General features: G+C 40.6%; 1 protein-coding gene across 1 annotated transcript in view; it reads left to right on the forward strand.

The window, feature by feature from the left end:
• The first annotated feature begins 13,645 nt into the window (after positions 1-13,645).
• The window catches only part of GTF2A1L (general transcription factor IIA subunit 1 like), a 31,329-nt gene continuing 27,438 nt past the window's right edge, over positions 13,646-17,536 (forward strand). Inside the window, exons 1-3 of the mRNA XM_053667000.1 lie at positions 13,646-13,666; positions 15,987-16,088; positions 16,291-16,414. Coding sequence (XP_053522975.1) covers positions 13,646-13,666; positions 15,987-16,088; positions 16,291-16,414 — 247 coding nt within the window. The remainder of the gene's footprint in view (positions 13,667-15,986; positions 16,089-16,290; positions 16,415-17,536) is intronic.

Here is a 17,536-nt window from a genome sequence, read left to right on the forward strand (position 1 = left end):
GTATTCCATTGTGTAACTGTACCATAGTTTTTTGATCCATTCATTTACTGATGGACGCTTAGGTTGCTTCCAACACTTGGCTGTTGTAAATCGTGCTGCTATGAACATTTGGGGTGCATAGGTTCTTTTGGATTGGTGTTTCAGGGTTCTTAGGATATAATCTCAGCAGTGGAATTGCAGAGTCAAAAGGAAGTTCCATTTTTAGTTTTCTGAGGAAATTCCATACTGTTTTCCACAGTGGCTGCACCAGTCTGCACTCCCACAGTGCACTAGGGTTCCCTTTGCTCCACATCCTCACCAGCACTTGTTGTTTGTTGATTTATTAATGAGAACCATTCTGACCCATGTGAGGTGGTATCTCATTGGGATTTTAATTTGCATCTCTCTGATGGCTGGTGATGCTGCACATCCTTTCACATGTCTCTGGGCCCTCTGGATGTCCTCCTTGGAAAAGTGTCTATTCATGTCCTTTGCCTCATTTTTTAATTGGGTTGTTTATCTTCCTGGAGTGGAGTCATATGAATTCTTTATATATTTTGGAGATCAAACTCTTGTCTGAGGTATCATTGGCAAATATGTTTCCCCATACTTTTTGTTCTCTTTTCATTTTAATGCTGTTTTCTTTAGCCATACAGAAGCTTTTTATTTTGATGAGATCCCATTTGTTTATTTTTTCCTTTATGTCCCTTGCTCTAGGGGACATACCGGTGAAATCGAAACAGCCTGGTACTCATGTAAGAACAGACGCATAGACCAATGGAACAGATTAGAGAGCCTTGAAATAAACCCAAGTCTCTATGGTCAATTAGAATTCAACAAAGGGGGAAGAAGCAGAAAATGGAGTAAAAATAGCCTCTTCAACAAATGGTGTTGGAAGATCTGGACAGCTACATGGAAAAAAATGAAACTCGATCACTAACTTACACCATACAGAAAAGTAAATTCAAGGTGAATAAAAGACTTATAAATATAAGTCACATCACCAAAAAATTCCTAGAAAAAAACATGGGTGAGAAAATCACTTTTTAAAAATTTAAAGACACAAATAGCAACTCCAAATGGTCACATAGAATGACAGAGTTGAAGTAACTCAGGTGCTGTTTCTTATGTTTGTAGTCATTGCTTATTTTGAATCCATGGTTTAAACCCAGGAACATGGAGTAGCAAAGGGGATGCGGAGAAGAAACGCAGCTGAAGCAAGTTTGAACAACTCTGGACCATTAGGTACTTCCCCAATGAACATGTGTATCTGAATCCACCTACATCCTAGGTTCAACTGTGTAACTGGGAGTTTCCAAATTAACTTCTGGATAGAAGACAATGTTTATTAAATGATGAGACATTAAAATGTACTACTTGAAGCTTACATGTGCGTTATTGAAACTCAACAGTAATTCAGCAATTATTTAGAGCACTATGCTAGCCCTGGCTGGTGTGGCTCAGTGGATTGAGTGCCATGCTACAAACCAAATGGTCGCTGGTTTGATTCCCAGTCAGGGCACATGCCTGGGTTGTAGACCAGGTCCCCAGTGGAGGGCATGTGAGAGGCAACCACACATTGATGTTTCTCTCCTTCTCTTTCTCCTCCCATTCCCCTCTCTATAAATAAATAAATAAATAAATAAATAAATAAATAAATAACACTATGCTAATTAAAAAGGGGGCATTTTACTTCAGACAGGGCTTAGAACTGCCAGCACATGGTGATTGCAGAAAGCAGACTGACTTTAGTCAGTTTCATTGTTGTGTTAAGTTCTGTACAACAATGCATGCCATCATCACCTGCGCCCAGGACTGACTGCCCCCCACCCCATCCTTATATAGCTCTGGGTGGTGGCTATCTCTGCATGTTGGCAGTGATCCAGTAGTGGAAGGAAAACTGATGACGCAGAAGACAGAGAGATAAAATACTAGGGCTATATCTCTGTGTAGATGAGGGGATGGGATCGGAGGTGCTAGCGGAGGGGCTGATTTAGATAAGGGCATGAAAAGTTCACCCATTGCAATAGGAGGAAAGACAAGTTTATGGGCACAGATGCAGGCAGGCCTATATATCCAAGGTATTATATCTTAGTTTCTCTTCCAGGAATGGAATTGGATTCAGAGACTTCTCACCTTCTCACCGAGGGTGGGTGTCTGTGGGCTCCCTTTAAGGAGCCTTGGTGACTGACTTTAATTTTATTTTCTTGAATACTTTGGTCATGTCTTTCAATTTATGTGCTCTTTACTGATACTAACGCTTGATTGAATATCAACTATACTGACCCACATGAAGACACTCTTGTGATTTGGGAAGGGTGGTGGTTAGTTCCCTGAAACAGAGAATGAATGTCCTGATTTGGGAAACCCACTTGAGGACACTACAGAGTTTAGTCTCTTTTTCTACCTCTCATCTCTGAGAGACACGGCCAGTCTGAGAGTGGCTGCATGCTGGGTGGGAGGTGACGCCCAGTTGCAGTGCTTGTCCTTTTCTGTAGGGTTTTATTTTGATATTTTCACACTGCTCAGAGAGAATTCCACTAAAAGGTCAAGTGCCATGAAAAGGACAAGGAAAGAGCATCTTTGAACAGTGGCATTGTTAAATGCCAAGAGCCTGCCTCTCCAGTGGATAATTTTGAGATATTCTGAAACACTTTTCAAAGGCTTTGCTAAGTACTCAACGTGGAAAAGGACAGATTCTATATTAAACTCACACTGTGATCAGAAGTGGCCTTGGATAAAATTGTGAACAGGATGATGCTTGTCACCTTCTTTTTATTGCCTTTTCCTCCATCAATGGATGCTCCGTCCCTTCTCCCCTCCCACCTCTACCTTGCCCCCCCCCCCGCCCAAACTTCCTCAAGTCCCTTAGGGTCTTCCCCCCATTTCCTGTTTGCCTTATTTGTTTGAGTGCCAGGAAAGGATACCTATCAGAAACCTAGATCTTGTTGTTCCTCCCCGGAGATGCTGCTTCTGCTGCAGGCTCTTCATACAGGGCTGCTGATTCTTCCTTACCCCACAGGCTTATTACTGCCTCTCTGCTTGATGAGGTCGTCCTCCAATCCCTGCTCCGTGTGCAGTCAGGCACCTGGCATGGATTTATCGGCCGTCCTTAGCTTTGTCACGCTTTCCTGGTTCTTTGTCTTCTGGCCAAACCCAGCTCCTCTCATTTCCTCCAAGCCAACAAATTCTCTGTCGTGCCCCCAGCTCCGGCTTGTTCAGCACCCTCTCCCGGAACACTCTTCCTGGCCCCTTCCTCTGTCCCTCACTCATTCTGCATTGAGGTGCAGGGATCCCACCACAGAACACCTTCCCAGACTCTCCCCATTCAGACTAGGTGTTCCTTCTAAGTGATTTTTAGTACCAATCCCATTATATGGTCATTGCTTGTGTATTTTTCTTTTCTTCCTCCGCATCTGGAGTTTTGAGTGGGGTGGCTATGCCCACAGTGATTTCCCATTTTCCAGGAAGAGGCCCAAATGCAGAGGTGGTGATAGGTGCTGGCGGTATTGACGCCAGTGCTACGGTGCTGATCCCTTAGCTGGAGCTTATGGCATAAATGTCAGATACAAAATAGCGAATGGATGAATATATGACAGGGTGAATTTAGATCAATGTACAACTTCTCTGAAGGGTAATTGCATCTCAGTCTAATTTTTTCTGCACAAATGGGCTAGAAATTCCATTTTATAGCAGTTAAACAATAAATTCAAATCAATAACTTTTAATGAATGCTTTCTGTATTGAAGGTACTGTGCTAAAAACTCAGGGGGCATCTAAGGATGAATAATACACAGCCTCGGCCCTTAAGAAATTTAAAATCTATCACACTTATAATTACAAATATACTTTTCCTTACTAAACACACACATAAATCTTCAAGGGGTAGAAAAGATTACAATATTTGTTTTAAATTTGATTTAATCTTGTGGGTGAAGGCTACTCAAGTCAATAAAAAGCACTTTTAGCCTTTTAACACCTACTATGTGCCGGGGATCATGTTTTTTCATTTAACACCTAACATCTGGTAAAGTCAGTGTTGTTTTTGGTTGTGAAATGATAGTCTCTATGTTTTTTACTTTATTTTTACTGTTGACATTATCACAGGTGTCGCCTTCTCCCTCACCCCGCTGCCCGCCATCCAGCCCCCGCCTCCCCTTCCATCTGGCCGCCACCGCACTGTTGTCTGTGTCCGTGGGTCATACAAATACGTTCTCTGGCTAATCCCTTCGGCTTCTCTCATCCAGCCCTCCCTCCCCCTCCCCTCTAACAGCTTTCAGCCTGTTCCATGTGTTCATGCCTCTGTTTCTATTTTGTTCGCCGGTTTATTTTGTTCATTATATTCTACATACAAGTGAGATAATATGGGAGTTGTCTTTCTTTGACTGGCTTATTTCACTGAGCATAATAATCTGCAGGTCCATGAATGGTGTCACAAAAGGTGAGATTTCCTTCTGTCTTACGGCCACATAGTGTTGCATTGTGTAAATGCACTGCAGCCTTTTTATCCACTCATCTGCTGGTGGGCACCTGGGTGGTTTCCAGCACTTGGCTATTGTAAATAATGCTGCTATTAACAGAGGGGTGCATATATTCCTTCAAATCGGTGTTTTAGGATGCTTAGGATATATTCCCAGGAGTGGGATCTCTGGGTCAATAGGCGATTCCATTTTCAATTTTTAAGGAAATTCCACACTATTTTCCACAGTGGCTACCTCAGTCTGCATCCCCACCAACAGTGCATGAGGGGTCCCTTTTCCCCACATTCTCGCCAGCACTTGTTGTCTGTTGATTTATTGACGGCAGCCATTCTGACAGGTGTGTGGTGATAGGTCATTGAGGTATTAATTTGCATCTGTCTGGTGATTAGTGACATTGAGCATTTTTTCATGTCTATTGGCCATCTGTATGTCCTCTTTGTCTCCAATAGACACCTAAAGTGTCTATTTAGGTCTTTTGCCCATTTTTTAACCAGTCTTAAATGTAAGTCTCAAAACTTTTAAAATCCTAGAAGAAAACTTAGGGAGTAAAATCTCAAACATCTGTTGTAGCAGTATTCTTGCTGATGTGTCCCCTGAGTCAAGGGAAACAAAGGAAAAAACAAACAATGGGACTACATCAAACTAAAAGCCTCTGCATGGCAAAAGAAACCATCAGCAATATGAAAAGGGAACCCACTGCATGGAAGAAGATATTGGCCAATGATACATCTGACAAGGGGTTAATTTCCAATACATGTAAAGAACTTGTTCACCTGAACACCAGGAAGAGAGCATCTGTCTTTTTTTCTTTTAGATTTTATTTATTTATCTTTAGAGGGGAAAGGAAGGAGAGAGGGAGAGAAATATCAATGTATGGTTGCCTCTCTTGCGTCCCCTCCTGGGACTTGCTTGCAACCCAGACATGGGTCCTGACTGGGAATCGAACCTCCATCCTCTGGTTCACAGGCCTGCACTCAATCCACTGAGCTACACCAGCCAGGGCAAAGCACCTGTCTTTTGTTAAAAGTATTTTGGACCCATTCTGTAGCTGAAGAAGGTGCTTCACTTCCTTGTTCACATAAGGAGGAGATGTAACCCCAAATAAAAATCGGGAATTATTATTTAATGGGTATAGAATTTCAGTTCTGCAAGATGAAAGGAGGTAGGGAGGTGGAGAATGGTGATGATTGCAGAACAGTGTGAATGTACTTACTCACCCTGAACTGTACTTAACAATGGTAAAGATGGCAAATTTCAAGTTTTATGTCTTACACCATAATTAAAAAAAATTAGGTCTACTCTGAAGAAGAGAGGCTTTTTTGACATTTTAACAGCTTTGTTGAAGACCAATTTAAATATCACAAAATTCACGTGTTATACAATTCAGTGGGTTTTGTTATTTCATACAATTGCACCACCATCACCGCAGTCAATTTTAGAACATTTCCATTCACCCCAAAAGATCCTTCAAGACCATCTTCAGTCACTCCTTGTTCTCATCCCAGCTCCAGGCAACCACTAATCTAATTTCTCTCTCTCTATTTACCTTTTCTAGACCTTTCACACAGATAGAATTCCACAGTGGAGGCCCTGTGTCTCTGGAACCTTTCACTTAGTATGTCTCTGAGGTTCATCCACATTGTTCATCCAGGTTCATGCATATATCAGAACTTCATTGTGTTTTATTGTCAAATAACATTCCATTCCATTGTACACTATACCACATTTTAGTTACCCATTCTCAGTTGATGGACATTTGGGTTTTCCTTCCTTTTTCACTGTTATCAACAGGGCTGCTATGAACATCCATGTACGAGTACTTGTGCGGGCATATGTTCTCGCTTTTCCTGGGGATGAGTGGGATTGCTGGGTCATATGGTAAATTCATGTTTCAATTTTCAAAAAACTGCAAAACTGTTCTCCAAAGTTGCTGCACAAGGGTCTGTGCCTGTCTTTTTGTTTTCTGTTTGTTCCCTCTGTTCTGTATCTTTTCTATTTCCTGTCTTCCAGTTGGCTACTTGTACACTTTTTTTAGAATTCCATTTTGATTTATCTGTAGTATTTTGGGGTGTATTTCTTTGTGTAGCTCTAGGTGTTACATTATACATGCATAACTTATCAGAGTCAGCATTTTTAGCAGTTCCAGTGAATTGAAGAAACCTTGCCATACTCTAGCCTCCCCTGCTGATAACGGAATTTGAGAAGCACAAGGCAATGTTGTAAGTTCTGCTTCACCGGTCAGACACACTAGAAAACTCAAGAGAAGGAAAGTCTGTTATACTTACCCACATTTTAATTTTCTCTTCTTCTTTATTTTTTTCCTGATAATTCTTTCCTTTATCATTTCTTTTCTATTTCAAAAATTCCAAAGCCATTCTAGACTGATTAGACTAATGGTAACTAATCTTAATTTTATTTTATCTGAGAATGTTTTGATTCCCCCATGCCCTTTTTTTTTCTGAATGATATTTTCACTGAGCATGAAATTCTGAGTTGACAATTCTTTTCTTTCAGGTCACTTCCTTCTGGCCTCCATGGTTTCTGATGAGAAATCCACTTATATGTGAATTGTCTGTTTTTCTCTCTGTTCAGATTGGGTTATTTCTATTGTTTGATCTTCATGTCCATTGATTCTTTCCTTTGCCATCTCCATTTTGCTGTTGAGCCCTGCATGCTTTTTAGGGCTACCATATCATATTACCATAAACCAGGTAACTTAAAATAACAGAGGCTTATTGCCTTGAGTTTGAGGCTTGGCTGGGGACCTGCAGGGGAGCACTGCTGCCTCACCACTCCTGGCTCTGGGGGTTCATTGGCAGTCGCTGGTGTTCCTGGGTTTATAGATGCATCGCTCCAATGACTGCCTCTGCTGTCACATGGCTGCCTTTCTGGTACCTGTGTCCTTTTCTTATACATACATCAGTCACATTGGATTAGGGGCCTATTCCAGTATGACCTCATCTTAACTCATTACATCCACAAGACCCTATTTCCAAGTGAAGCCATATTTGGAGGTACTGGGAATTATGACTGCAGTGTACCTTTTTGGGGGGGGACATAGTTCAACCTATAACATTCATCGAATTATTAATTTTGGTTATTGAATTTTGCAGTTTGTAATTTCCATCTGGTTCTCCTTTTTATCTGCTACTTCTTTGCTGAGGCTTTCTATTATTTCACTGGTTTAAGGTGCTTGTTAAATTGTTTGATTAATTGCTCATCAAAGCAGTTTGATTAGGCTGCTTTAAAGTCCTTGTCAGATACTTTCAACGTCTTAGTGGTTGTTGTGTTGGTGTCTCTCAGTATTTTTCTCCTTTGAGTAGAGATTTTCCTGGTTCTTGGTATGACAAATGATTTTCAGTGGTATCCTGACATTTTGGTTGCTATGATACTCTGTATCTTGTTTAAATCTTCTGTTTTAGGTGCTCTTCTCTGACATCAGGCCCGTGGGGATGGTGAAAGTGCCACCTTGCCATTGCCAGGTGGAGGCGAAGGGCCAGGTGTCTGGCTCGGTGTCTGTTGATACCCTAGGGAAGGGAGGAGCCCCTCATTACCGTGGTTAGTGTGGAAGTTCAGGCCCCCCCCACTCGGCCTCCACCGACACCACGCTGGTTAAAACGGAGCGGGGTAACTTGTTATTTCTTCTCACGCGGCCTCCACTGCCACTGCAAGGGCAACATCTCACTGCCATCCAACAGGAAAGAAAGTCCTGGCCTTCTCTGACACCGCCCCCGTGGGATGGGGTGCCTGAGGATGCTGCAGTAGAGCTGGGTGCAGTGCAAATCCAGACACTGCTTCTCCTGTGACGCTGTGGGGATGGCTGCCCCTCATAGCAGCTGACCGAGACTTGAACTCCAAACTCCCTACTCTGCCTCTGCCGACAGGGCCGGGCGGGGCCAGTTCTTTCTGGGGTGTTGGACTGGAGTAGAACACTTGCTGTCTCAAAGCTCTCTGTCTTGCTGCCCCTTTCTGGGTTCTTTGGCAAGGGAAAAAGGCTTTTGTCTTTTTTTTTTTTTTTTTGGTCTGTGATCATCGATGTTTCTGGGTTGCCAGCTTCACCAGCACCCAGTCTAGTATATATGAGGCAAAAAGAAAACCAGGGGACTCGCTGCTGTACCAGTTCTTTGGGTTGTGAGGTCCCTAACTGCTCTGTGTTCTTCTCTTCACCTTTAGAGAATCATCTTATGATTGTTCTATGTGTATTATCCAGAGTTTTTAGCTGTGATTAGCAGAAGAGATAGGAAGAAGTGTCTATTCCATGTTGTCCCTGCCTCCTCTCCTGATATTTGAAGCACCTGAGATAACCTAAGATGTAGATTATGCAAGATGCTTCTATTTACCTCTTATAGAATGAGACCAGTTAGGAAAAAAGTAAAGTACAGTTATTGCGAGAACAAAGCTGGTTGTTTCTCTCCAGGTCTATAACTCTATCTTTTCTAAGTAGAAATTTAGATTGAAAAATGAACTGGAGACAATAGACATTATCCTTGCTAATATTTCATGCTCATGTGTGATTATACACATTGTGATTAAAGAAATGAAAATGGAATAATTTGTTAGCTAGGAAATTACTGAATCCTTATCAAGGCCCTGATGAGAAGAATATTGAAAAAGTAGCCATGGAGAAAATTGTGTTTGAAATCACCCTTCCTGCTCTCCATGACTTAATTATAATCACCAATTTTCATGTGTACACAACGCATACATCTCTTTAAACTAAAATAGTTTAAAGTAGGCAGTAATGCGATCATTAACAGTGCTCCCTGTGTGGTAAGGTCGCCAGTGAGCCGTAGTGTTATGTCACAAGGTCATTTTAACGAAAATCTTATTGGGACTGGAGGGGGAAGGGACTCATTGTGCTGAAATCATATCTGATGTTCAGATAATGGCAGTTGATTTTGCAGTTGTATTAGAAAATGGAAAATGTTGCGAAAGTGCAGAGTGTAAATAAAGCAGAACTACCCACATTGTAACTATTTCAAAGTTACAAGGTGAGGCAGAAATTATCTGGATTCTCATTTCCTGAAAGATGTGAAAGATGAAACAAAGGCAGAGAATCACAATACTGCTGGGCGTAGAGCACTGGTTGCAAAATGTTCAGAATCTAATTATGAATATTTGCTGCCTTAAGCCATATGCTCATACACTAACTTGTATTTTTCATTACCAATAAATATATTATATAGAGTCTATACAGTTACTGAAATGCCCTGTATTTGATTAAAAAATTTAATATGTAAAAGATAATGGGTTGTCTCTAAAATACATTAAAAAATTCTTATTCAAAGACAGGATTTCATGCATATGGCCTTTTCTCACAATAAGCAAAGTGAAATTGTTTCTTTACTTTTGTAACATTATCACCGAAAGCTCCAGGCAAAAGTAATGAGAACATACAGAATGCAAAGAAATTAATTTGATTATTAAGATTTGCTTAAATGTTACAAACCTGGTATTGCTTATAAATGATATATTAAATATATACATTGTAGTCTCTAAACGAAGCAGGAGGAAATGGAAATCTGACGCTCTGAACTACGGTGGGCATTTGGGGAAGGGCTTTATGCTTTGCCACAGGGGTCATTTCAAAGAACTGAGCACTCAAAGAAGGAACGAAACCCGGCACTCCTTTTTTATTCTCTATTTGCCAACATAAAAAAATAGCCACTGTAAAAGTGCTTTACTGAGGCTTTGATCTCTTGAAATTTAGATTTTAGCATCAAAAATATTTTGTGTATGCAACACATTTTTTTCTCTCTCACATTTTAAATTTCATAATTTAATTGAGTTTGAAATATTGACAAAAGAAATGTGGCCATTACATGACTACAACTGTCTGCTTGTATGATGATAGCATGATGTCAGTGCTATCGAATGATAGTCTATAAAGATTCCTTTAGATACTTCTCAAATGCTCTTGTGATTGATGAAGGTATTCAAGAAACTTTAAAATGGTGAGATTACAATGAGGAAAAAAAACATGCTTTCACTAGTCCCAGTCCAGTCAGATAATGGGGCCTGAATTAGTTATCTCATGCGATGTAACAAATTATCCCCAAACTTAACTGCTTAAAATGATATATTTCTTATTGTACGCAATTTCTGAGAATTGAGGATCTGGGACATCACTGGAAAGTGATTCTAGTTCAAGGCCTCTCAAAAGGAGGCAGTCAAGTTGTCATTCAGGACTGCAATGATCTGACAGCCCAACTGGGGAAGGATCAATTTCCAAGGTTATTTATGTGATCACCTATATAGCCTTCTGATTCTTGCTGGCCATGGCTGTAATCTCAGTTCCTTGCCATCTGGACCTCTCCATAGGCTACCTTAGTGTCTTCACAACATGACAGCTTTTTTCTTCTTTCCCAAAGTGTGTCATCTGAAGGAATCTCAGTGAAGGAAGTCATTTAAAATCCAGACTTGGAAGCAATACACCGTAACTTCTGCTTTATTGTTTATGTGGGAGGGCACCATACAAGGTCATAAATACCAGGAGATCAGGATCATTGGTGGCCATCCTGGAAGCTACTTACCACAGGTCCAGAGCAGGTTTGCAGCTTGGATTCACCTAGAATGTGGGTTAAAGTATACGTCTTCAACAGACATTGTGTATTCTTGGGAAGAAATTACATTTAAGTCTTCTAGTGTCCTGACACTGCTTTGCTGAAGCTACATAATCTCTATGTAACCTGAGTCTATTAAGTATATTCAGTAACAATTTAACTCTCAGTCACGCTTTTTACAGGTACCAAGGTCCAAATTTAATTTCAAATGTATACTTGGTCTAAGTATAGCCCTAAAAGGGTAAAATATATAATGAACTAACATAAAATAATATGCTTTCACAAAAGTTAGGGGATTACCAATCCTGTGCATTTAGGAATAAAGGTTTCAAACTTGGGTATGAAAAGATGGAAAACAAGAGACCCTTCAGCTTTCTTACTTCCCAGCTTGAATAATTTAATTGGATTTTATAATATCAGTAGGAATCAATGCTTACTTTTAGCTTTTCTATTTTGGGTGAAAGATAAGTCACTTTGAATACTTCTGGTAGTAAATTACCAGGTAGAGATACAATCATTAAAAATTACTATATAAAATTCTTGGCTTTTTGTAAAAGAAGTTCCTGATAGTATTCAATTTAGGAAAGTCTTCTATGGGGCTTCATATAAATCAGCTGCTTGAAACTCACAAACCATAAGGCACCTGACCCAGACAAAGCAGATAAAAAGTGGTAGAGCATAAATACCACTGAACTTACATGCACAAATAAATCAATAAATAAACAGCCAATTTTGAACCGAATAGGACTTTTAATCATTAAATAAGTCATCTGCTTAGGCTAGAAAGGCTGTTTAACAGAGTAGTCAGAGTAGTGGCAATAGATGACTCCTTCCCTTTTCTAATCGTGCATATTATTTGCTATTACAACTAGCCTCTGCCCTAGGCAAGGTATGCCCCTAGATGCTCTACCCTTCAGCGGAGCGAGGGAATCATTGTAGATTAAGAGACAGTGATATTTGCCTGAGGAAGAATGGACCCTGGGTGGTATTGTGGTGCCGATATAGGAAACTGTTCTGCGTGGTGTGGGCCCAGATAGGACCCACGCCCACGGATAGGTTCTCCCGTGGGGAATCAGGCCTGCAATGTGCCTAGGCCACTTGCAGACTTGCTTTTGCTAAAACTCCCTTACCCTTAATTGAGGCACAAGTGCCTACTGTAACTTCCTAAAATCTACACTAAACCTTCCAAGAATGAATGTAACCAGTTCAACCGCTTTTCCCTTCGAATTTGCAAATATCTTATCCTGTGATTGGCATTGTCTCCTTTGTTTTTTTTTTTTAAAGGTAACCACCTAGAGTGAACCTGTGCATAGTAAATGAGGACCATCATGTAATGTGCCTAGAAAAGAAATAAAGGCCAGTCAAGGCAAGGGCAGAGGCTTTTTCTCCTCTTGAGAGAGAAGCTATGCTGTCCCTTTTCCTCCACAGGATCCGGTAGGCCATGTGAATTTCTCGTGCCTCTTCCACACTGTGGTGGACCCCATGAGCCGGAGTCCACATCATGCCAACTTTATTTTAGCAGTGGTTCTCCACCTTGGCTGCGTGATAGAGTCAGATTCTTTTGGGAGGACTTAGGTGCCAAACCTCAGTAAGTTCTCCAGGTGATCTCAATGTGCAGCCAAAACTGAGAATCTTTATCTCATTTCAGCATTCATCAAAATCACCTGGAAAGCGTGTCAAAATTACAGAAGGGCCCTGACCAGTGTAGCTGGGTTTGGAGAATCATCTGTAATGGAAAGGTTGTAGGTTCGATTCCCAGTCAAGGCACATGCCTGGGTTGAGGATTCAATTCCCCATCTGGGTCCAGGTGTGGGTGCATGCAAACTCTGCCCAGACTCCTATGATCCTGGCTTGGGCGACTACTGAGATCCCTGATTTTGGTTATCAGAGTGAACCAAATGATGCGTCTCTCTCGCATTGCTGTTTCTCTCTCCCCCTTCCCTTTTTCCTCTCTCTCTAAAATCAATGAAAAAGAAAATGTTTTTGCTTGAGGGTTAAAAAAAGTTAATAGAAGGCTGGGCCCCAACCCGAGAGTTTGATTCAGTGGGTCTGATGATGGGGTGGCACCCATGAATTTGCATTCTAAACAGGTTCCCAGATGATGCTGATGCTCCCACACTTTGAGAACCAATTTAGAAGAGTCTGGCTCTTGTTATATTTTTATTAGAGTTCAGCTGCAAGTGGGGCGGAGGGGGAGGAATGAAAACTGGTAGAAGAGAACCGATGCCACTGGCCTCCCCTCTTTGCAGGCCCAACCCGCATGAAAGCTCCAGCTGTAGCTGTACTAGGATCTACTACAGCACTGCCCCTCCCCTATTTTCTTAGGTCTTTACTTCGCAGATTGAGAAAATACAGGTTCTTCAGGGGTCATATGTACGGTCTAAACCTGATTAGATCTGATTTAACCTTCCCATTTCAGCTGGCTCTCCGCACACAAGCTGCTGCTGAGTTCACAGCACACGTGGTTCACCTCTGGACCGGTTCCCTCCTGCCCCGCCACGCCCTCGGCGTGCCTTACGTAGCTGCGTGCGCACCGTGCCCCTTCGAAGCGCGCACGGGGCGTCCTCAGCTGCGTGAGGTGAGCTGCGCAGGCGCAAGGAGTGAGGCGTTGCAGCCGGCGCTATGGCAGGTGTCAACTCAGTGGTAAGGAGGTAATTTGGCCTTTTGGCCTGGGCTCTGTGTAGAGGGTGCTCTGATCCGCGTTCATGGCAGCCGAACTCTGCAAACCTTTTACTCTGCTGGCGATCAGACTCTCAGAAACTCTCCCCTGTAGGGGCTCTGGCTGTCCTCTGTGTGGGAGGAAGTGGCGAGGGCCAGTGGTCCACCATAGAGGAAGAAGACCCATCCTTCCTCTTGGCCCCAGTTCTCACTCCAGCTGAGCTCATCTAGAATGAGAGGATTAGGAGGTGTTTAGGTGTGGAACTCACCTTAACCCTCCCAGTTTCCTGCTTTTAGAAAATTCCCGAGTTCCATTTTACTCTAGTTGTAGTTCTTCAATGGTTGATTCTAAGCTATATTTACACAAAGTAACAGGTAATATGATAATTTCATGTTACCCCACCACATATTTTGAAAGTTCTCCCTCACCCTCATTTCTCCAACCGGTGCATGTTATACTTAATTGTACAATTGGAATATAAAAAGACAAATGTGGCTCTGCTTAAGGGGTTCCTAAGTCTCACGATGGGAACTGACAGGTGAAATGGCACTTGTGAGACCCTCTGTCAATCTTAAAAACCTGAACTAAAAAAAAAAATTAAGGATTCACTTTCATTTTCAGTTCAACAGATTTCACATTTTGTGAAAGGCCATGTGCTTGTCCACATCTGTTACTTTATGAGTTCCATGTATGCATATGCAGCATGACAGGGTCTATTTTTAGAGACATTATTTTAACATGCATCTGTTTTCTGATAATATGTTTTAAGATATCTGAAATATTTATACCTTAGTATAAGCCTAGCATGTATCCTATTTTATCTAGTGGTGAACTCCAAGGAGAGAAAGTGTGTCTGTGTGTGTGTGTGTATTTATTTTAAATAGAGAAGAGGTTAAGATAGATATCCTGGACTATACATAGTTTTAATAAAGATACCAGATAGGGAAAGAATATAAAGTCGAACTGTATTCCTAGAAGAGAAAGTATGTTTAATGCCTCCTTGGCTTTTGAAAAATGGTGTTCCAATAGGTTATTGTTGGCAGCTGCTGTTACATTCTGAGGGCAGATCTTAAAGATGTTTTTAGCCCTGGGAGTTTTCTCCTTCAGTTTTAAATGTGGTCACACTGAAGCTTCTATTCAGTATGCCTTTATCAGAGGAAATTGTTTTAGAAGAAGCAACTAATCGAGGGCACTTAGTCTTAATTGATGGATATGCTTATGAATAACATTATTTAAATGTAATTCATTGACCTATTCATAGGCTTACCCTGGGTCTTTAGAAGGATAACTTTAAAACCTGGCTACCCTTGTGAGCAGGAGTTTTGGGAGTATTTACTGAGTAGTATGAACGAGCAGTATTAGAATGCCACAATTTTCATTTTGGCTCGATTAAACAGTTTGAAATAAGAGCAACTCAACTAAATCCCTGTTTCACCATTCCTTATTAGTGGAACGTCCACTATGTCGGTATTGTCCCTGCACTTGGCATTGCCATTTTACACTGGGGTGAGAGGTGAGAGTGGAGCACAGTTTACAGAAGTTTGTAGGGCAGAGTTTATCTCACAGGGCTATTTTTTTCTATTGATAATGACCAGTGTTTAATCTGGGTAGAAATCCACTTAATATTATTGTCATGGCATGTTTTTATTAGGGAGCATTTTAGGATGTTGCTTAGTCTCTGCAATATGCAGACTGTGAAAAAGATTCATTCATTTCTTAGTTTCTGTTAGTGAGTCCATTTTGGTGCAGTTGTATTTTCACCTGACAATAGTTCAGAATATTTTTTTGGGCTATGTGTATTTTGGAAGTGGGGCAGCCTTTGGCTACTCTATTGTAAGTGCTTGCCCCAGTTTTATGGCTTGTAACTTACTTGTATTTGTGGAAATAATACAGTGAAAAAAAAAACCTCCTTTGGCCTGTTTGAGAAAAAGGTAAATTAAAAACAGGTTCATTTCCACTGGCCTTAAATTAATTTCCCTTTTTAAAAGGAGTGGGGAGATTAAATATTGACACAAAAGCCAAGTAATCTAACAGTAACCATACATCTTGATAAGAATATTATCTCACACTTTATTGTAGTCTTGTAATTCAGCCTTGTAGCTACCTACAAGACTCTAGATTTGAAGGTAAATTAATTTGTGGAAAACTAAGACTATACATACCAGAAGTAGGGTGCACTTAGTTACAATTTGTATGGTGGGTTTTCTTTAAACTGTAGGATTAGAAAGTGTATACTGCATGTCTTTCAAAGCTGGATACATTCAAACTTGAGAATTTAAAACTTTAACAATTGATTTTATGTAGCCTAAACTCTACAGATCTGTTATTGAAGATGTGATTGAAGGAGTGCGGGATCTATTTGCTGAAGAAGGTATAGAGGAACAAGTGTTAAAAGACTTGAAGCAGGTTTGTCGATACAAAGTGTTTCTGTCTTGTTGTTTTTCACCTTATAAAACTGATAAATTATAGTTTTGTCTCATTAATTATAGTTTAATACATTTATTGTGCCACCAGCTGACAGTTTAATTTTCAAAAGTAAAAAAATAGGAATAAATATTTACAATTTTTATTTTATTTTTTTAAAAGCAAAATTTTCTTTTGTCTGCAGCTCTGGGAAACAAAGGTTTTGCAGTCTAAAGCAACAGAAGACTTCTTCAGAAATAGCATCCATTCACCTCTGTTCACCCTTCAGTTGCCACATGGCTTGCACCAAACGTTGCAATCTTCAACAGGTTGGATACAGTTAGTAAATTAGTACCATGTGGATCTTCAGAACAAATTCTCATTTGATGGTGGTTTTGAATTCTGGTAATGTTCTTAAGATGAGAGGATTTGGACCTCAAAATCATTACTCTTAAGTGAACACAGTTACCTCATGTAACTACTGACAAATAATTGGGTTATTCGACTAGTTTTTAAAGTATTAAAGTTTACAAAGGTGACAAAGCCTCACTTTAGAGGAACAAGTTATATAATTTGTGGGCTACTGGGGTTGTGCATTGATAATTTCGGAGAATTTGGTTAGGTCTAATCAAGGAGTAATCCAGCCACTTTGCTGACGAAGCAGAGGGTGCTTGTATACTTGTGCATTCTTCTCTCTCTCTCTCTTGGTTTCTGTAGATATTATACATCTGTTATTCTATTGAAAGCAAAATAGTGGGGTGGGTAGGGCAGGGAAGAGTAATAGGGAAAAATGGGGACAACTTTAATTGAACAACAATAAAAAGTTTTAAAAAAAGAAAGCACAATGGAGAGTTACCGAGAATTTGGAGATTATTATATGGAGATTATTCAGGCTACCTCACTGTTTTAGATATATGCAGTGATGGCTAGAAATTGACCATATGTCTTCAATCTTTATTTTTGGATTTCCTGAATCTATATCTTTACTTTTAAGAGAAATATTGGGGGATCAAAAAACCCAGATTTACCTTCTGGAGGGTGGGTGCCTTGTAGTACAGGCTTCCCCGACTAGGTGAGTGTTCTAGGAACCCATCTGTATCAGTATATCAGCTGGAGCTATTGTGAGAGGCTGTGTTCGGCTTCAGTGAATTTTTTTTGAAGACTCAATGCATTAGCCTATTTCATGATGGGTGATTTACAAGTGCATCTGCCCATAATGTGCTGAGTGTTCGGCAGTTTTTGACCAAAATAATATGCCATGACTCCGTGCTCCACCCTACCTATTCACTCGATCTTCGCCAGAGTGACATTTTTGTTTCCCTGATGAAAAAAGTCCTCAAAGGGAGACCTTTTGAAGTGGAAGAGGTGAAATAAAAAAAAGACAGAAGCACGTAATGGCATCAAAATCGACAAGTTCAAAACTGTTTTGAGCAGTGGAAAAAAACATTTTG

The sequence above is a fragment of the Artibeus jamaicensis genome, unplaced genomic scaffold, assembly GCF_021234435.1.
Source record: "Artibeus jamaicensis isolate MK-2021 breed Jamaican fruit bat unplaced genomic scaffold, CSHL_Jam_final contig_465, whole genome shotgun sequence".
Classification (NCBI taxonomy): Eukaryota; Metazoa; Chordata; class Mammalia; order Chiroptera; family Phyllostomidae; genus Artibeus; species Artibeus jamaicensis.